Source organism: Anser anser, assembly GCF_964211835.1.
Source record: "Anser anser genome assembly, chromosome: Z".
Lineage (NCBI taxonomy): Eukaryota > Metazoa > Chordata > Aves > Anseriformes > Anatidae > Anser > Anser anser.
The window spans coordinates 25648232-25666457 of record NC_139723.1 but is presented as its reverse complement, the minus strand read 5'-3'; the positions used below and the strand labels follow the sequence as shown (position 1 = coordinate 25666457).

Below are 18226 nucleotides of genomic sequence, written 5' to 3'. Positions count from 1 at the left end.
CCTTCTTATAAACTGCTTTTATACACTGGACGATGGTTATATTGTCTCACTAGAGCATTCTCTTCTCCAGGCTGAACAACCCCAACTCTCTAAGCCTCTGTGCACAGGAGAGGTGCTTCAGCCCTCTGAATGTCCCTACAGCTTCCTCTGGACTTGCCCTAACAGGTCCATGTCCTTCTCGTGCTGGGGAGCCCAGAGCTGGCCACAGTCCTTTTGGTGCAGCCCATCAGGATACAGCTGGATTTCTGGGCTGCAAGTGTATATTGCCAGCTCATATCCAATTTTTCATCTACCAGTATCCCAAGGTCCTTCTCTGCAGGGCTGCACTCAATCACTTCATCACCCAGCCCATATTGATTGCCCTGACCCAGGTGCAGCACCTTGCACTTGGCCACGTTGAACCTCACGAGGTTCACATGGGCCCACCTCTCAAGCCTATCCAGGTACAACTGGATGGTATCCCTTCCCCAGTAAAGGGTCAACAGCACCACTCAGTTTGGTGTCAACCGCAAACTTGCTGAGGGTACCTGTGTCATTAATTAAGATATTAAATACTATTGGTCTCAGTATGGACTGTTGAGGGACACCACTGATTACTGGTTTCAGTTTGGACACTGAGCTACAGACTAACTCTTTGGATGAGGCCACCCAGCCAATTCCTTATCGATCTAATAGCTCATCCATCAAATTTAAAGTTTAAGTTTAACCTCTGTAGACTTCCTAAATACTGCTTGGTCTCAAATTCCAGTTTTGTGCTCTGGGCTGTGGGTATACCTCTGTTGTCAGAATCCCCCCAAAAGATATGTTTCAGATGTGAGAAATTAACAAAGCTGCTGGTTTATTTTCAAATGTTTTTTCAATACTTTCTTCAATGACACAAAGAAGAAAATTTATATTCATCTGTAGGAGGATGAGAAAAAACAAATCAATACCAGCTTTTAGTTGAAGATTGAGTAATACATGTTGCAGCATGCGCCATCCTTTCAAGTTTGATAGTCTACACTTCACTTGAGCTGGAGAGATCACTGATACCATGCACAAGAAACTTAAATGATTGCCTTATCTTCTACATTATGTTATTTAGCCAAAAAAACAATTGATTTTTCTCCATAGAAGAGTACTCTAAGCATCATTTTACTATAAGGCTGAGAAAGCTGTCTCCTCTAATTTTCAGAAAATATTTTAAAATAAATTCATCAAGAGTTGGAAAAAACACACCGTACTGTTTAGCCTTCTAAGTATCATGAACAGATACTTAGAAAGAAGATTTAAAAAGCACATTTACAAAGAGTACTATGTAATATTCTGTTATAAACTAGTATTAATTACTCCCAGTGTTCTGTTGCAGTTTAAGGGATTTTTTTTTGCAACTAAATGGTTAGATATACTGTTTAAAAGCTTAAAGACATAATGACATTATATAAATAAAGACTATATTTGGAATGTTCTGTTTTTAAAATAATAAATGGCCAGAATAAAATTTAGATTTTTTTTATTGTGATGACACTAGTTTTTAATGGTGAAAGTCTGTTTTGAATGAATGCTCTACACCCCACCCTCCCATCCTTTTTTTTTTTTTTTCCAGCACTGAAGCTAGCTTTGCAAGTCTTAAACCCAGGTATTAATATACCTTACTAAAACAGCATTCTCCCAGACCTATAAGTCCAGCCAAAGACATGGACAAGCAGGGATAAGTTTGGGGACATAATGTAGAATATTATTTTTCTCTGGAGGCATATTCTTACTGTCTAAAGATCTAGTAACCCTATAGTCCTGAAAATGTCAGTAACCACTTCCATTCTGAGTTTCCTGAAAGCACTTTCAGCCAAAGAGCTGAATCTTAAACAGAACAGGAACTGCAATTTATTTTGTTTCTTTGAGAAGATACACAAACTACATACACCAAATTGACCTTTAACAAGCCATTCTGCAAAATATCTACTTACTTTTCATCCCAAACATGATCACCTCTGTGGAAGACAACTAAGTTATTTTCAAGGTCCAGAGCCAACCCAGAAACTTGGCCCAGCTTGAGGTCTAACCCAGGCCACTCCACAGCCTCTTCTATGTGGAAATCTGACCAAAGAAACAAACAATAAAAAAAGGGCAGACATTAATGTAGCACATTTATACTAATAAAACACCCACAAAAAAAAAAAAAAAAAAACCAAAAAAACATAAAACTGGTTAACTGGCTTTTTGAATGGAATACTGGGGATTGTATGGACATTCTCTTGCATGCAGAATTTCCATGAATGCATTGCAATTTAATTTCAAGCATAGTTTTATTACAGTAAAGCATGCACAAACACTGGTATCCTGCTATATGTAGGATGACAGAAACTTCAGACCTTTGTTAATACTTTCTAATATTGGTTAATTACAGAAATATACAAGTACTATCCAAAATAAGCAAGCAAATTTAAATAATAACCTATCAGTATTTTATTTAAAAAGCATAACAAAAGAATAGGAAGCACTAGACCATCTATACATCTGAAGTGGCTGATTCACAACTTTTTTCAAAAAAGCTTTTAACACGAAAAAAACAACAACTCAGAGAGCAAGATAAAGAGCAAGATAAACAGAAAAGAGAAACAAATAAAACAGTAGTTTTGTGAAGTGTGCCTATGACATTTCTTAAACCCAACATATACATTAATTAGCTCTAGTTAGTGTTTGTATCCTAATCCAAAGATTACAGGAGTGAATAGGAAATACATATCTAAATCTGATGAAAGAAATGAAGGAGGGTAAAGTATCTGTCACTGTTTATATGTTAGGGCACTTTCTAAGAACATGTGCTGGGCAGTTTTTGAATAATACAAATCTGATTTTCACACTAAACAAAAAATACAGGATTTAGCAAGGGAACCACTACTAAAAAAAATGGATACTTTCTGTTTTTGTCTTAAATTGTAAAACTCCTCAACGAAAGGAGAAAAATATAGCTGCAAATTAAGATTCAAAAAAGATTAAAATAAGACATAAAAAGAAGTTTGCTTCAATCTTTGCTTTATTTAAAAATAGACTTACAATGATTAAATGCATGAACAGAGATGTCTGAAACTTGGAAAAGTAGCAGGATGTTGGCTACAGGGATTAATTTCTTACAAACAGACTGCTTAGTATGCAATTTGAAAGAGGTTGGTCTGGATTGCTCTTCCATTATTGAGAGATAATCGAACTATATTCCCCAAAATAAAAAATACAACCACAAGAAAAATGTTACTAAATCTGATAAAAGAAAAAAGAAAACAAAACCTGTTAAGAAGCTTTCTGCATGTTAGAAAATCCATCACTCCTTTCTTTCAGATGTGAATTTATTCAACATAATTCGGATATTTCTAAGGTACAAGCTTTGTATGTAGGTACACATGGACAAACTGAAGGTGAACAGAAAAGAGGTTTTTTGCAGTTATCTGAAACTGGAACTGTTCCAGTAGTATTCAAAGTGTTTGATAGCATCATTTTTGCAATTTTCAGTTTTGCAAATTTCAATTCAACCCAAAGTTTGTGTATTTTGCTGTGATCCTCAAAACCAATCATTGGGGTACAACCTAGCCACATGTAATACAGATCTCCATTCACAAACTGCTGAAAGATCAGTGCTTTGAAACAAGTTCTCAACACAAATTACCCAAGGAATACAACAGGCTTCATCTGGAAGTGTTATTCTCATGAAAGGAAAAATAAAACGGGACACAATCTCCAAGAGCTTCATCACAACCTCTGCAACCCAGCTTTCTGGTAAGCATAACTCCCACTTCCTTTTTACTTGGAAGAGATGCAGTCTAAGGAGTAAAAGCAAACGTGGTGGAGGGAAAACTATTTTCTACAATCTACACAGGGAAAAGAAAAAAACAGTGCTGAAAACTTATCACAGACTAGGAGATATTTCATTTTTGTAGTTCTAGATGCCTAGCTATGAGTAGGTGACAGAGAAACTCTGTTGGCTAATGCAACCCTAAGACAGTCATTACCTGCAGTGAATATAAGAAACGAACCAGAAAATTCAAAACCAAGAAATTTTACTATAGCAGTTTTAGGTGAAAAAAGTTCCAAACTAAGAGAGGAACTGTTGATAAAAATAAAATTACACATATTCATAAAAACCACAGTACTTCTGTACTGTTTAGTTGGTAGCAGCAGGTGCAATACCAGATATGTTCACCTGTACCAGGACACCAGGATTTTGAAAGGAATAAAAGGACAGAAATCCAGTGTCTGCTTCATCAGTTGCTCAAAGTTAGCCTGCATAAAACTTACGTACATCTAATGTTTCAGTGCCCCTTGGTCATTGAGACTTTTCCAAAAAAGATAGAAAAGCTAAAAGTCTCAATACAGAAAGCCTGTATTTTGTCCTTTGTAAAATTCAGTTTCCAAAAAGGCATGCAAAATACACAATTTTTATAGTTACTTTTAAAGGACAAAAAGATTTCTCACAGATGAAAACAATAAAATCATAGAATCATTTAGATCGGAAGCACCCTTCAGAATCATCAAGTCTAAACATCAAATAAACAGTGAAATATAGTCTAATCACAAGAACTCCAGCCTCTACACAACCTTTGGATCTTCTTACAGTTTTTCAGAATTGGTTTACTGTTATTTTTTCTTGTCCATTTACAGGTTTCACACTGAAAGTCCTTCTACAAAGGTGTATCCTAAGGGAATTAACTTTTTACAAAAGCTTACTTACTAAATTTATATATCATATATTCATATATCTAAGACTGGTTATTAATTCCCTGCAGAACTAAGTAGTCCATAGACCAGTTACATACTAAACCAAAGACAATTACATTTCCCTATTAAAACAAATTAAAGTTACTTTTTCTAGTATATAGATATACAATGATTGCTTTTGTTGTAAATGAGATTTCTAAACTGAAGGATCAGATCTTCCATATTGTAATTTAGAGTAATTCATTTGATTCAATAAAACTCTTAAGAATTAAATAGCATTACAACATGCAATTCAGATTTTAATCTTCCTACAAGTGAAAGACTAAAGCCCCTATTTATTAGTAAAATTGCAACTTACTGTCCAAAAATCCCTAGCAGCTTTTTTTTGTTCTTAACTTTACAAATTTTATTCATGCTGCATTTACTCCCTGCCATCAGAGTAGTCATTTATATTTTGACATATGTAAATAAGCACCATAAAACGAGTTTTAAAACTTGGAAAATTATACTGCTTGCTGTAATTAGAAGGTATAATTGTACCAGTTGCAGTGATGCTGAACAACTTTCTTGACTAGTGACAGGGTGGTAATATAACACAGTGCAGGAAGGTTATAAGCAGTATAAAGTTATGAACACAATATTTATAATGATCTTAATGTATTGTTTGCTTGCTATTTCAGGTCTGTTACACGTTAAAAAAAAATGAGGATTTGTAAGACTAAAAATATTAAACTTTCGGAATTCTGGTAATTGCTAAATAGTTCAATGAAGTTAATACTGTTATTTAACACAAGTCACAGTCTTTTTTTTTTTTAATTCGATTTAACAAAGAATTTTATGATGGGTGCAATTATTTTTTAAAATTAAATCAAGACAACATAAAACCACTTTACATTCCACTCCTTCCTCCTTTAAATGAAAATCTGTTAGAGAAGAAGGTTTGTGTTCTTTTAATATGTAAAGTCCCCAAACAGAATTTAAACATATACTTGAAGATTTTTTTTGCAATACAAGTTCTTTTGCCAAAAGATGGCGCTGATAGCTTCTGAAGTTCAGAATTTCTGTAGTTAGTATCAGAAACATTGGAAAAGAATGCTAAGATCATTTCAGTTTTGCTTTTTGCTGTATCTTAGCCTTGAGTCATTTCGAAGTCCATTTATTATCACACCACCAACAAACTCCAACCAGATGAATATATAACTACTAAAGTAGCAGAGCAAACAATTCAGAATTCATGCCATACGGTGTTGCAACTTAGGTATTTATTCAATTCACTGACACTCCCTCTTCTGAATCAGTTAAAAAAGAAACAATTTTCTTAACCTTTTTCCTCCCTACTCATCGCATGTGATTATTATGAGGTTAACAATCTTTTTTTTTTTCCATAAATACACACACACTACCCTTCCAATCATTTGATTCCAGCATTGCCTATGGAATTTTTTATGATTATCACTTGTCAGGCACATGATAACATCCCGCCTGTTTTTTTTGCTTATGTGCCAATAGTTTGATAGGTTCTCATTTAACCAACTAATATAATAGCATGTTGGAAAGTCCTCATCTTTGGCTCTATGTTAAATGCAAGCCCAGAATTGAGCTGTATTTGAATACTGCAACAGAATCTCATGTAAACAGAGATACTACATGTTCACATTTTGAACAGAAATAAAAATCAAATGGATGACATATGATGAGTATTTGTATACAACAGTACTTGGAAACATCAAGCTGATTGGTTGCAACATAAAAGCAAGCATGTGTTGCTACAGCTTATGCATACAGATGACTTTCATGCATACATATCTTTTTTTTTTATGAGATACTTATCACATACTGTATTATCTGGCTTTCCACATTAGCAAGACTAAACACAATCAGTATCACACAGACGAAAATGCAAGTAAAACAAACGCAACACTTCCACGGTTTCTGCTGTCATAGAAACCTGAAGGGAATGAATCATAGTCCTAGTACAATAAAACAGCCAGCCCAAGAATATTAGGATAGCCAAAGCCAATTTGAAATGAATATGCACAATGTTTTTCTTCTGAATAATTTTTCATGACTCTTTCAGAATGAGAGAAAAACAGCCGATAGGATTACAGCAATAAACCTCATAAAATCTTGTGTCTGACAAACCAAGGTAAATCAGAAAGCTCATAAAATACACAGGTTATCCCAGTGATCATTTCAAAGTTGTTAATTGTATTAAAAAAAATCCTTCTTCCCTGACTTCTACATCCTCGTGTTTAGCTTGTTTTATAATTGATATGCTTTATAATTGATATCAGATCATTAAGTACAAGTCTTGAGAGTGGAAAAAATACTCTATATTCCAAACAGTACTGGTATTGTGCTATTGGTATACATTCTTTCTTCACATACAGGGGGAAAAGAAACCACTGAAACAGCTATAAAAGAAAGGCAGAATATTTCCATAATTAGGAAAGCTGTTATGTAAAATACTTCCAAGCATCGATTGATATTCCCTTCAGATTTTGCTAATGTGGATCACAGCTCTTACATTGCATTTCACTGTATAAAATTAACCCCTAACCCACCTCCTGTATGTTCTTTATCCCAGCTTCCCTCACCATGCTTAGGATGTTGTAAAGAGATATGTCTGCTTTCTGGTGGCCTCAAAGTAGACTCTAATCTGTGAAATTTGTGAATTCTGTCTCTTACAAGAATAGTATTGTCCCTCTCATCATGATTTGTGATTTCTCTGGCAAGGTCCTTCTTTTGGACTACATTAGCAATCTCAGCTACAAGATCTGTTTCTGCCTTTTCTGTAGGGTTTTGGTTATGCACATGAGCAACATCTTCCCTTTCTCCTAGCAGCTTGGAAAGGAGTGAATAGAAATCACCTGTACAGAAAAGAGAAAAGATAAGAGGAAAGGAAGGAAAAAACAAACAAACAAAAAACACAAAACAATTATAACAGATCAAATTGCTTTAGAGAACTTCAGCAAACCACAATGTAACGTAACTATTCAAACAGTTGTCAGTTGTAGCATTAGAGTGAACTGTGTCTCAGGAACTGAATGAGCCAAGTCTGTGGTATAAAAAGATAATGTCAAATCATCATAATCTTCATTTACATACAAGAATCCACTTTTACCTGACATTTTGGCATCAAAAAATCATTACCTCTGTGCAGATGTTCTTGAGGAGGAAAAAAAAAAGGGTGAGCATAATTTCAGGAAAGAATATTTATGATGCAATTATCTAGATTTGCCAGGCTACTGCTGCATTATTCTGTTTTTATATAATAGGGATGCAAAAACTCCACAGTTTTATCAATTTACTCACTTATAAAGACAATCGTATACATAGATGCATGTCAAAATATATTCCTTTGAAATCTGTCATCACATAAGGAGCTTATGCTGAAAGAAAACAAACCTTTACAACTGCAAATGGATCCTAGATAGCATACTGCTGAAAGAAGACTGACTAGTGAAACACTGAGTGGTCCACTACATTTTTCATGTAATAATTTGGTTTGGGTTCAGCCCTTCCTCTCCCTACAAACAGTAACAGCCATCAGCCATGATATCAGCTGGCAATGCAGGGAACAGTATTTTCTCAAGTTGCTTAACACGGTCATCACTACAGATTTCTTAGAAACTGATAAGCATTTCAGTAAATTCCAGAACAACAGCTCAAAGGATACAACCTGAAATTAAGTATGCAAATGCCGTATGTACAACTTGCCTCAAAAAATATTCAAGCCACCTGAACTGTTTTTGATGAAGTCCATTCTCAATTCTTTTTGCAGGATTCAATAAAGTGGTGACATGACATGCCTACTAACCAGCAGGTTAACAGTATATGCCCTACTAACCAGCAGGTACCCAACTTGTTTGAATTTACTAACCCCGTATCTTGGCTGCCTGAAACTATTACAAACTGCAGTTACACCGTTGGAGTAGAAAGAGACATTCAGCTCACATTTAGATTTAATTCAAATAAGTGTACTTATTTTATTTTAAGTACAAATCACTCATTATTAAAAATGTGTATTATCTCATACCGATTTCAGGGTATATTAAGCACTATTTAGACAAGCAAACTAAAAGTAATAAAGCTTTCACGCAAAAAATCACACAAAATCAGAAACCATGATGTGCAGCCCAGAAATTTTGGCTTTTGGAAATGTCCTTAGGAAGATCTGTCATGTTTATAAACAGTCCTCATTCAATGACTTTGAGTAGCCTTCCATTCCTTGCCCATGCAAATGGAATATTCCAGGTGAAAACTTCTGTCAGAAAATAACCATTGAAGTAACAGGGCTAATTTCAATGAAATTAAATGAGCAAAGCAAATTAAGTAAGAGAAAAAAATGTTAAGCTATATGAAAAAAATAAGAAGTCTTTGCTTCGAATATAATTATGAAGCTAGTATGCCTCATAACCTTCATACCATCATTCAGCTAGTTCAGCTACTGATTCAGAACAAACCCAGATGTTCCAGAAGTATAACATAATAATAGCTTTGGATACAAACCATATATATTCTGATAAAATTTTATAATTATGTTAATCAAGTTTTGTAGTCACTAAAAGCATCCAGGAATTGGTGCTGATATAGGAACACATCTGGAATTTTTACTTGAGAAACATTTGATATTAAAATAGTTTTCATGGTCTTTAACTATATTTTTGCGCCATTTTAGAAATTAAACAGTTTGTAATACAAGTGTTTTGGTTTTATCCACGGATTGAGATCTGCAGATGAGAAAACTATTTTATATGCAATCATTTCCAAAGGTGAGGTTAGAATGGCAAAAGCAGTGTTCTTAACGTAATTATGACATGTCTCCCCCAAATGAGCAAGCCTGGTGGTGTTTTAAACTGCAGACCTTTTTAAAGCACCTTTAGTGCTCTCTGACCAGTTCGCTCTTTCCTAGTTCCATATCAACAGTCAGTTCAACAGATTAATTGCTTGTAATTGTTCATCACAATAAGAACATGTGACAGTTTGTCTAAAGATTTCAGCTTCCTAACTCATAATTCATATGCTCATTCATTTTAAACAAGTTCTCCAGCTTCCTGCTTCTGCCAAAGATACTGCATTCTACCTCTGATGTGTACTGTTTGACACAGAACAATTAACTCACCCTCTAAAATAGATTGTGCTTGTTGCTTTTTCTTTCTTAAAAAAAAAAAGTAAAAAAAAAAGTTTCAGTTTACCTGTCTAAAACTAGCTTTTCTTACTACAAAAGGACTGCTGCGAGATAGGATACAGTGGATTACAAAAACTAAGAAGAAAAGAGGAATCTAACTTAGAAACAACAAAAGCCCAGGGAAAACTGAGAGAACAAGGTGATTTCAGGGAGAATTCCCGTGGACTTCACAGGAACTACCAATCAGGGACTCACCTTCAAACAGATTGATCAGACGTAGTTTACTCCCAGTACTGATCATAAGAGATGTTAAGAATTTTCAAGCACTTTTCAAGTACTGGAGTACTGAGTGAGGGAGGTTGAACAGGTCATTATCAGTGGCTATAGACGAGATATTTCCCAAAATGAGCTTGTCCTGAAAGGCTTTCAGTAAAGAGCAGTGTTGTAACCACAACAGTATATGAATATTCAGGAACTGTTTGAACGTATGGAAAAGGGTGTGCCTCACAGAGTGAAGGCAGTGTGAAATGCAGCTGCTCAGAACCTGTGAACTTTAGCCTAAGTAAATGTGTTTCTTTGACAAAATAAATATGAAATCCCTATACCTAAAGTTCCAAAAGACATCCATGAGGCTTATAATGTATTTGCCCAACAGTTCTATATGCTTGGCACAAACAGCAGGCTGAAGTCTTCTGTCAGTTTCTTGGCAACTTTACACTGCTCACAGTATTTACAAAGCAGAAAAAATGTGTGTAGATTCCTACAGAACATTCCTAATTGCTCAGTGTAACCAACCAATCCCTGAACTCCACACATTTGAATTACAGTCCCATACTATCTGGAACCAGGATTTCTCAGCTTTGGTTATAAACCACAGGCAGACTCCAGTAAACTTGTAAGCAGCATCATTTTAAGAAGTTATTCAGAATCTACTACACATAACTTACAAAGAGTAGACTCATGTTGTCTCTGATTAACAGTTGGCTCTCTGTGAAGTAATATCCAGAAAATGTCAAAGCAAGAGGTCATGCTGCAGCTTTACATGTTATGTAATAGCTGGAACAGTTGAAGGATGCTGCTTACCTGAAGATATTCAGTGTGAAAGGAACACCAGCAAGATGTACTGTGTTACTTGTTTGGTTTTGTTTGAGATGAGACAACCTGACCTTTAGAATGACTTGAAGACAACACGGTTGCATGAATCACTTGCTTTTGTTGAAATAACTGAAATCTAGCATGAATAATTTATTTTCTTCCAGTACTCAGTCCAGTCTCAGGGATGCTGGCTGATTAGGTGAGTTTCGGAGAGGATACTTACACGCACTTAATCTATCAGGACACTTCCCTCTACGTAATACAGTATAAGATAATTGGCTACAAATAGCTGGAGTTAATTCTGTTCTGGAGGAAGCAAAGCTGGACCAACACCTCCAGAATGAAAAGACACAAAAGCATAGCCCTATTAGTTTAACCTAAGTTCTATGGCAGTCCAATGCTAGTCAAATTCTTTTACAGAACCTGACTCGACCTTGGTGTAGAGCTGGATTAGTTGAAGACAATACAACAGTTTAGTATGTTGACCACAATGGTCTGGGGTAGAATCCTGATAGTGTTGAACTGCCCATGACTAAAACCAGTCTCCTTTTTTTCACCTCTACGTTGCAATCTTCCCAACTTTCAGAGAACAGTCTCTGTCCATGGTTCTTAAGCTTCACACCATCACGCAGTTGGAAGTACCAATTTCTGGTCTGTATGAAGTATCTGGCCATGGTACTGCAAGATCAAGCTAAGAGACGGGTAGAAAATACAACCTTTCAAACACCAAGACTTTTGGCAGAATGATATCTTGCCAGGAAATGATCAGAATTGAAGGAATTGAGAGCAAAAGCCTATCTATGGCTTATCTACATTGACAAGGGACTGCTACTGCAAAGTTCATTTGTGTGATGCTGCAGTTCAGTTAGTTTTAACTGGAGTGTGAATGCTTGCATTGAAAGTCACCTCTTTTTGAGTATGTCTGATTTGTTATGGAGCCAGTATGATGGTCCTTCTGAACTCCAGTGTTTCAGCCTAGTATGATTGCAGTAAGAGACAAAACTTCATAGTTAGATTTAGTTTTCCAAATTATCTCTGAATAAAACCTAGTGTATTCTGAAAATACATGTCTCTGTCTTACGGGAAAATGCTTCTCTTTAACCTGTTGGTCTGGCAAAAATAGTGACTGTTTTTTATTTTTTATTTTATTTGAAAGTGATGAAATCAGGGTCCAAATGGTATGGAATCCAACTATGACATGGCCTCATCTTAAATCTCAGCCTAATAATGCCTAAGTGCTATATCAATAGTTGTATCAGAGAAATGCACTCTTTAGATGAAGAACTATCTTACCAATGAAGAAATCAAAATCTGTCTGCCATTATCATCTTCATGACTGTGCCCTCATGACTGAATGCCTTCCAAATAAATATTTATCAATATTTATTAAAGCAAAAGTTTCATTTTCTGTATCTGTTTAACCATGCTTTCTTTGGCTTCTACATGAAGCTAGTGAGTCCGCTCTAACAGACATATATGAGACAACATTGCTGGTAGAAAAGAGGGAAGAAAAGCATAGAAAGTGCAGAAGTGAGCAAAATCTGATGTCTATTTATTTATAGTAAGTGACATTGGACACAGTTTGACATAACAATCCAAAACAATTTTCAAAATGTTTTCTAGTCTAATATTTTTCACAAGTCCTACCGTTCTGATTTAATCTGCTGTTTTGATGGAAGTGTTGGAAAGATTCCTGAGAACTAAAAACTATTAAATAAGGGTGTTTCTTTATGAAGGGGTATGAAGGGGAGGAGGACAAAGGGATAGCTATGAGGAAATGAAAACTGTTAAGTTACTCTAAAGGTTGTTGGTCCCCATCACTGTGCCCTAGGTGATGTGCACTTAGGGCACAGCCAAACTGGCATGGTTGAAAAACTGGAATTGCCTCTGCTCTCAAGCCATTTTAATGCAGATTAGAGAGGAAAAATGGTGGAAGCAAAGGTTAAAAAATAGTATCATTAGCTTTTGTTGACAGTTACATAATTTCCTGTTTTCCTCTATGTCTGCATGTTCCTAAGAAGGGCTTTTACTACTATTCCAACGTAAATCTGGCTTCCTTTGTTTTCAATTCAGCCATCAAAATATTTTAATATATAGATGTTTTGTTTATAAACAAAATGCAGTTTATAAAGTCACTAGGTTGAAAGATTGTGTAACTGGCAAAGACAGAGATAAGTGTTAGAGAAAACATAGAAGAACCTTCACTTAAGGACTATTCTTTAGTACAGATGGGGGTTTCTTCCCCAGCAAGTTGGAACTTGATATTCAAACCCCAAGCCGGTCACAGTTCATTCTCCAGACAAAACAGTGCTTCCTCAACTTCACGAGCATATCAGCATAGCAAGGCAAATTTCTGCCTGTTATTACCAGGATATATATATATTCTTAAGGATCCCTAAGTATCCTTGTTATTTGGTCATTTTTATTTAAAATCTATGATCATCATTCTTCAAGATATGCAAATTACAAGACAGAAACATTTTGCACAGAATAAAAAAATGTATTCTTTTTAGAGAGTTTTATATTTGTGCAACAGTTTTATTTGAACAACTATGAAAACAGCATTCATTTCTGTGAACTCTTCCTAGACTAACACAATGCCTATTTTCAATTCTTCAGACACGTTAATGATACCATAACCAGGTTTTGCAGCTGTTCACTGTTTAATAAATATTTTTTTCGGCATTACAGAAAATACCTAAGCGAAGCCCCTCTGCAATTCAAGAACATAAACCACGTGTCAAACAGTGAAGACCGAAACAGACAACTTAAAATGGTTTCTTTTCATGCTTGTCATATTCTTCTCCTGCTTACGTAGCCAAACCATACCAATTGCCATTTTTTGCTTACATCTGATGCTCCCTTTTCTACTGTGCTGAAAATGCTTTTGCAAAGATTATGAATAACCCTATTCTAACCTAATTCGAGGCTCATCTTTTATTTACAACTTCCAGCAGGATCTTTTAGTGCTGGAACAACAAGCAAATTTTTAATCTTTGTAATTCTACTTCTCTAACTGTAAATATTGCTCTTAGTACCTCTTAGTAGCATTGTCTTCCAAGCTTTAATTCAGACACTTTTATTGCTATTCCCTATTTAAGGGACCTCATCTAATGTCTGTGCACCAAAGAAACATTCCAGGGCTAAAAACATATAGAGTTTCTCTAATACTTGGCCTTAATCTAAAACATATCCATTCTATTCCATCCCACATCAATACTGGAAAATAAATTTGTCTTCTCTTCCAAACCTCATCTTTTCTCCATCAACCTCAAGAATCTTAAGCCATCTACCATACTGAACTCCTCCCTTTTCTTAAAACACCACACAAGCTAGAAAAAGTAAACTTTTAAGGTGAACTATGACAACTTTATTTTAGAAAGGAATGTAACTTATGAGTACATGTGTTGGCATAAACATACCTCAGATCTTACAGTTTGACACTATCATTATGTAATATCACAGAAACATGCTACTTCATGACTTGAAAAAATCAAGGATCTGCTTGCATGCTGATTCTGCTTTGTTTTTCCTTTCACCCCATGTCTGCTAGGAAATCATAGGCATTTCCTCCCTTTTTCATTCTTATAAGAAGGAAACAAAACAGAGATAAGACAGAAAGAGGAAAGCTGTAAATTCTCCTTTCATTTAAATCATAAATTTCTATCCCAGGTATAAAGAGCCTTGTTTACTATATTTTTATTGTGACAAATTTCATAGAAATGTACAAGTAAACAGCAGAATACTCCACAGTGAACTTCTCAACTCACAGATTCTGCTACAACCTAGCAAAATATTTCCAGCAGAGTCACAAAAATGTTGGGAAAAAATATTTATCCATGTGTGGATGTGCACACATGCATGTGAGATTATAGCTTACGACAACTGAAAATGATTTAAAGATCAGTTAGGCATCCAACAGGTAATAAATACCAGAATTATACATAACCTTAATTCATCTCCCATTTTGTATGGATTATGATGTCAATTTTTCTTACCTGATGTATGCTATTTTTCCAAAGAATTGCCGTTATACTATCAATGGGCAGTCCCTATTTATGACATTTAACCTCATTCAAAGAATATCCCAAGCATCCCTGAACAAGTGTTTAACTGAACAGAAAGACTTCTCCTTAACATTTCTGTTCTATTATTTCTGTTTATGAAACACACTGACTTACTTCATTATCATAGCCTGCCCATCAAATTAGGATCCATAATTACTACTATTTTGCTAGAGATTCCAGCCAGAATTGCCATTTAGTGTCCATTAATTTTGGGCGTCCACCTAGAAACATCTCAAAAACTGATTTACATGATACTTAACATTGTATTTCACATCACGTATTCAAACCATAACTACACTGAGTTTCAGCAGGAGCTGTCCATATGAAAGACAGATTCAATTGTTTGTTTTGTCCATCTTCGAAGACTAGCAAAACAAGGCAGGAAATCAGACTTCACAGGGGTACCTAGCTGCCTAGAATCATTCAGCAGATGATTCCAGACACAGATGAAAGTCTGGAATAAAAGACCATTTTATGACATAGCATGAAATTGCATTAGATCACGAAGTCGTTCTTCTCTTTACACTGTCCTGTTTCACTCACTACGTAATTTGTAACCTCTAAAACAATGAAATCCAGTGGAGTGTTCTTCTGTACAACCGATCTTACCACCAGGTAAGATTCCATGATCACAGACTTAAAGACCTGCTTTATAAAATCTAATATCTGTTTTTTTTTTTTTTTTTTTGACATCATTTTAAATATTAGTTTAAATGTAGGACATTTTAATGGGATTTCAGTTAACACACTCAAATGTGCAAAGGGGTTATTCTGTCTGGGACATTCAGAAAGAGAGATTTTGAATTCTCTTGTATTGAATTTCACCATTCGAGCTCCTGGAATAGCCTGTGTCCATAGTAATCATAAAATAATGGGGGATGAGAAAAAAAAATCCAAATGTGTTGCCAGTACAATTCACCAATTCTGAAAGCAAATGAATGACTTCCGTGACTTCCACTTCAGATTCCATCATAAGAGGCAAATGATATGAGGTATTTTTTGGTACTAATTTCTAAATTCCCTAAGCCAGACACAAGCAAAAACGTTTTTTTTTTTTTTTCCCCAGTATCACAGTAAACATTAATATTAGAAATAAGATGAAAACCCCTTCTCTTTTGTCAACAGTACATGTGCAAGTAACACATACATGTGTATGCACATACCCTTCTGAAACAAAAAATCAACTTTGATTTTTGTTTTATAGGCTGCAAATGAATTTTCAGTTCAAGCCAGCCTTGAAATATACAAACTGTTTATGCATAATTATATTGGCTTTACTAGAAAAAATATTTGCCTTTTCTGCTTCAAAGGAAAGTTTATTATCACATCTAATGCATACAAAGTGAGCTATCAAATTATAAGCCACAAGCCAACAGTTTAAATAATGCACGTTTGGTTCACCATCATCTGTATATTCCCTCCTGTTATTAAGAAACAACTCCTGATATTGTGTCTACACAGCTTTCAGGTATAGCAGCAACTGGCTGTCTTGATAGTAAGGCAGCTTTACTGCTTGCATATCAAAACAAACCTACACTGCATTATACCATACCACAGTCTATGGCAGGGATAATGTTGAGCAAACAATGAAAAACATTTAGGCCTTTTTTCCACAAGGAAAGATGAGACATCTAAAGATGTGGGAAATGTTATGAAAAGATAATAGTTTTTTCAGTACTGTATTTGTTGAATCTAATTTAATTAAACTTCTCTTGATGAAAAAAAAAAATGTTTTTGTGCTGGAGAGTTTATGCTTCAGAGGGAACAGGAAACACTCAAATATGCACAAGTGTTTAAATCAACTGCATTTCCTGCAATAAATAACTTTCTACAAACAGTTTATCCTCACCAGGCCATGACATTGTTGCTTCAGAAACAATATAATGAGGTCAGCTTCATTAATGTAAGTTCATTTTAATTTTAACATCAGAGGGATTTAGCTTTGTCTTCATGCTGAGTGATGATTCACTGTGTGATGAATACTACTTATTTCAGTATATTTATTTACACCATTTCTTAACATGCTTCTTATTGAAGATGATGGAATCAAGATTTTAGAGTAAAAGCAATGGTGACTCCAGGAGGTATCAGTAATATAAACCAGCTACATGTAGAAGCAAATCTGCTAAAACTATGTCCAGGTAATCATGCACATTATTAACAAGCTGATATTATCAAACCGCAGACGTTTATTCTTTTTCCCTTCTGAGGCAAATACTTAAATTTAATACTAGTAACACCAAAATTTGTCCCCATCATCATCATGTATCTATCTCCCTGGATTTGCTAATATTTCCAGGGCAATGTAATCACTATTTGAATTTTAGTGAAGTAACAATGTTTACTTCAATTACCTTAAAATAAGAAGAGTAAAATGAAGTTGCTTCAGCATCAATGATGAAGAAAAAAATAAAATGCAAGGGTAAAACACAGTTATGGAAAAATCATTGAAGTATTATCTTCAGAGTGAGTTTACTAAGCAACAGCTCAGCACCAATAGAACTAATCAAAACCTGAGTTTTGGTGGACCTGTGTCTTGAAGATAAGTTTATCATACATAGTATTTCACATCAGACCATAAATTAAAAAAAAAAAATGCTATAAACTTTACCTCAGTATTTACTTGCTTCTGTGTGGGTTGGGGATCCACCACCCCACGCTGCGCTGTAGAACTTTTATTCTGTCACCTATAAGACCTTGTTCCAATGTGGTAGATATTGGCTAACTCACTAAGGTTATTGTGGAAGATGGACAAGACCACTTTCAGGTCATGATTTTCCCCGTGTGTTTTACCACACGGTCATGTAGAGCCAAAAAACAGTTCTAAAAAAGCCTTCAACTTCCTCTCTTTGTAGACAAAAATAAAACCAAAGTCTCTTCATTTTTCCTTTTGCTTTTTTTGCTTACATACGTATAATTGAACTGAAGTTTCAGGTACCTCAATGTAAAATTGAAGCCAGGGTCCTGTAAATGATGGGAGAATTTATCTTAAGCTAACAGCTAAGAACATGAAACAAAATTCTCTCATTGCAACTACTTTGTTTTGATATTTCACATCACGAACCCACCTAACTTCAAACGGACAGTGCAATCAAATCTGTTTCCATAGAAACGTGTTAGATGAGGATGTATACCAACTAGTGGTCTAAGCAAACAAAACTGCACTACAGAAATGTTGCTTTGAAACACATCTCAAAGACAACTGAAAAGTACTTTACAAAGAGCATCTTGTTTCAAACATTTT

The 18226-nt window shown here is 35.1% G+C and overlaps 1 protein-coding gene across 16 annotated transcripts in view; it reads right to left on the bottom strand.

The window, feature by feature from the left end:
* Positions 1-18226, bottom strand: part of PAM (peptidylglycine alpha-amidating monooxygenase) — a 138881-nt gene that overhangs the window by 19194 nt on the left and 101461 nt on the right. For 12 of the 16 annotated variants that reach the window (XM_083817888.1, XM_083817889.1, XM_083817902.1 and 9 more), the window contains 2 exons: positions 7254-7559; positions 1947-2076 (listed from right to left, as the gene is read on the bottom strand). In XM_083817888.1, coding sequence (XP_083674014.1) covers positions 1947-2076; positions 7254-7559 — 436 coding nt within the window. The remainder of the gene's footprint in view (positions 1-1946; positions 2077-7253; positions 7560-18226) is intronic. The other 4 variants (XM_083817892.1, XM_083817894.1, XM_083817893.1 and 1 more) reach the window with 1 other exon arrangement.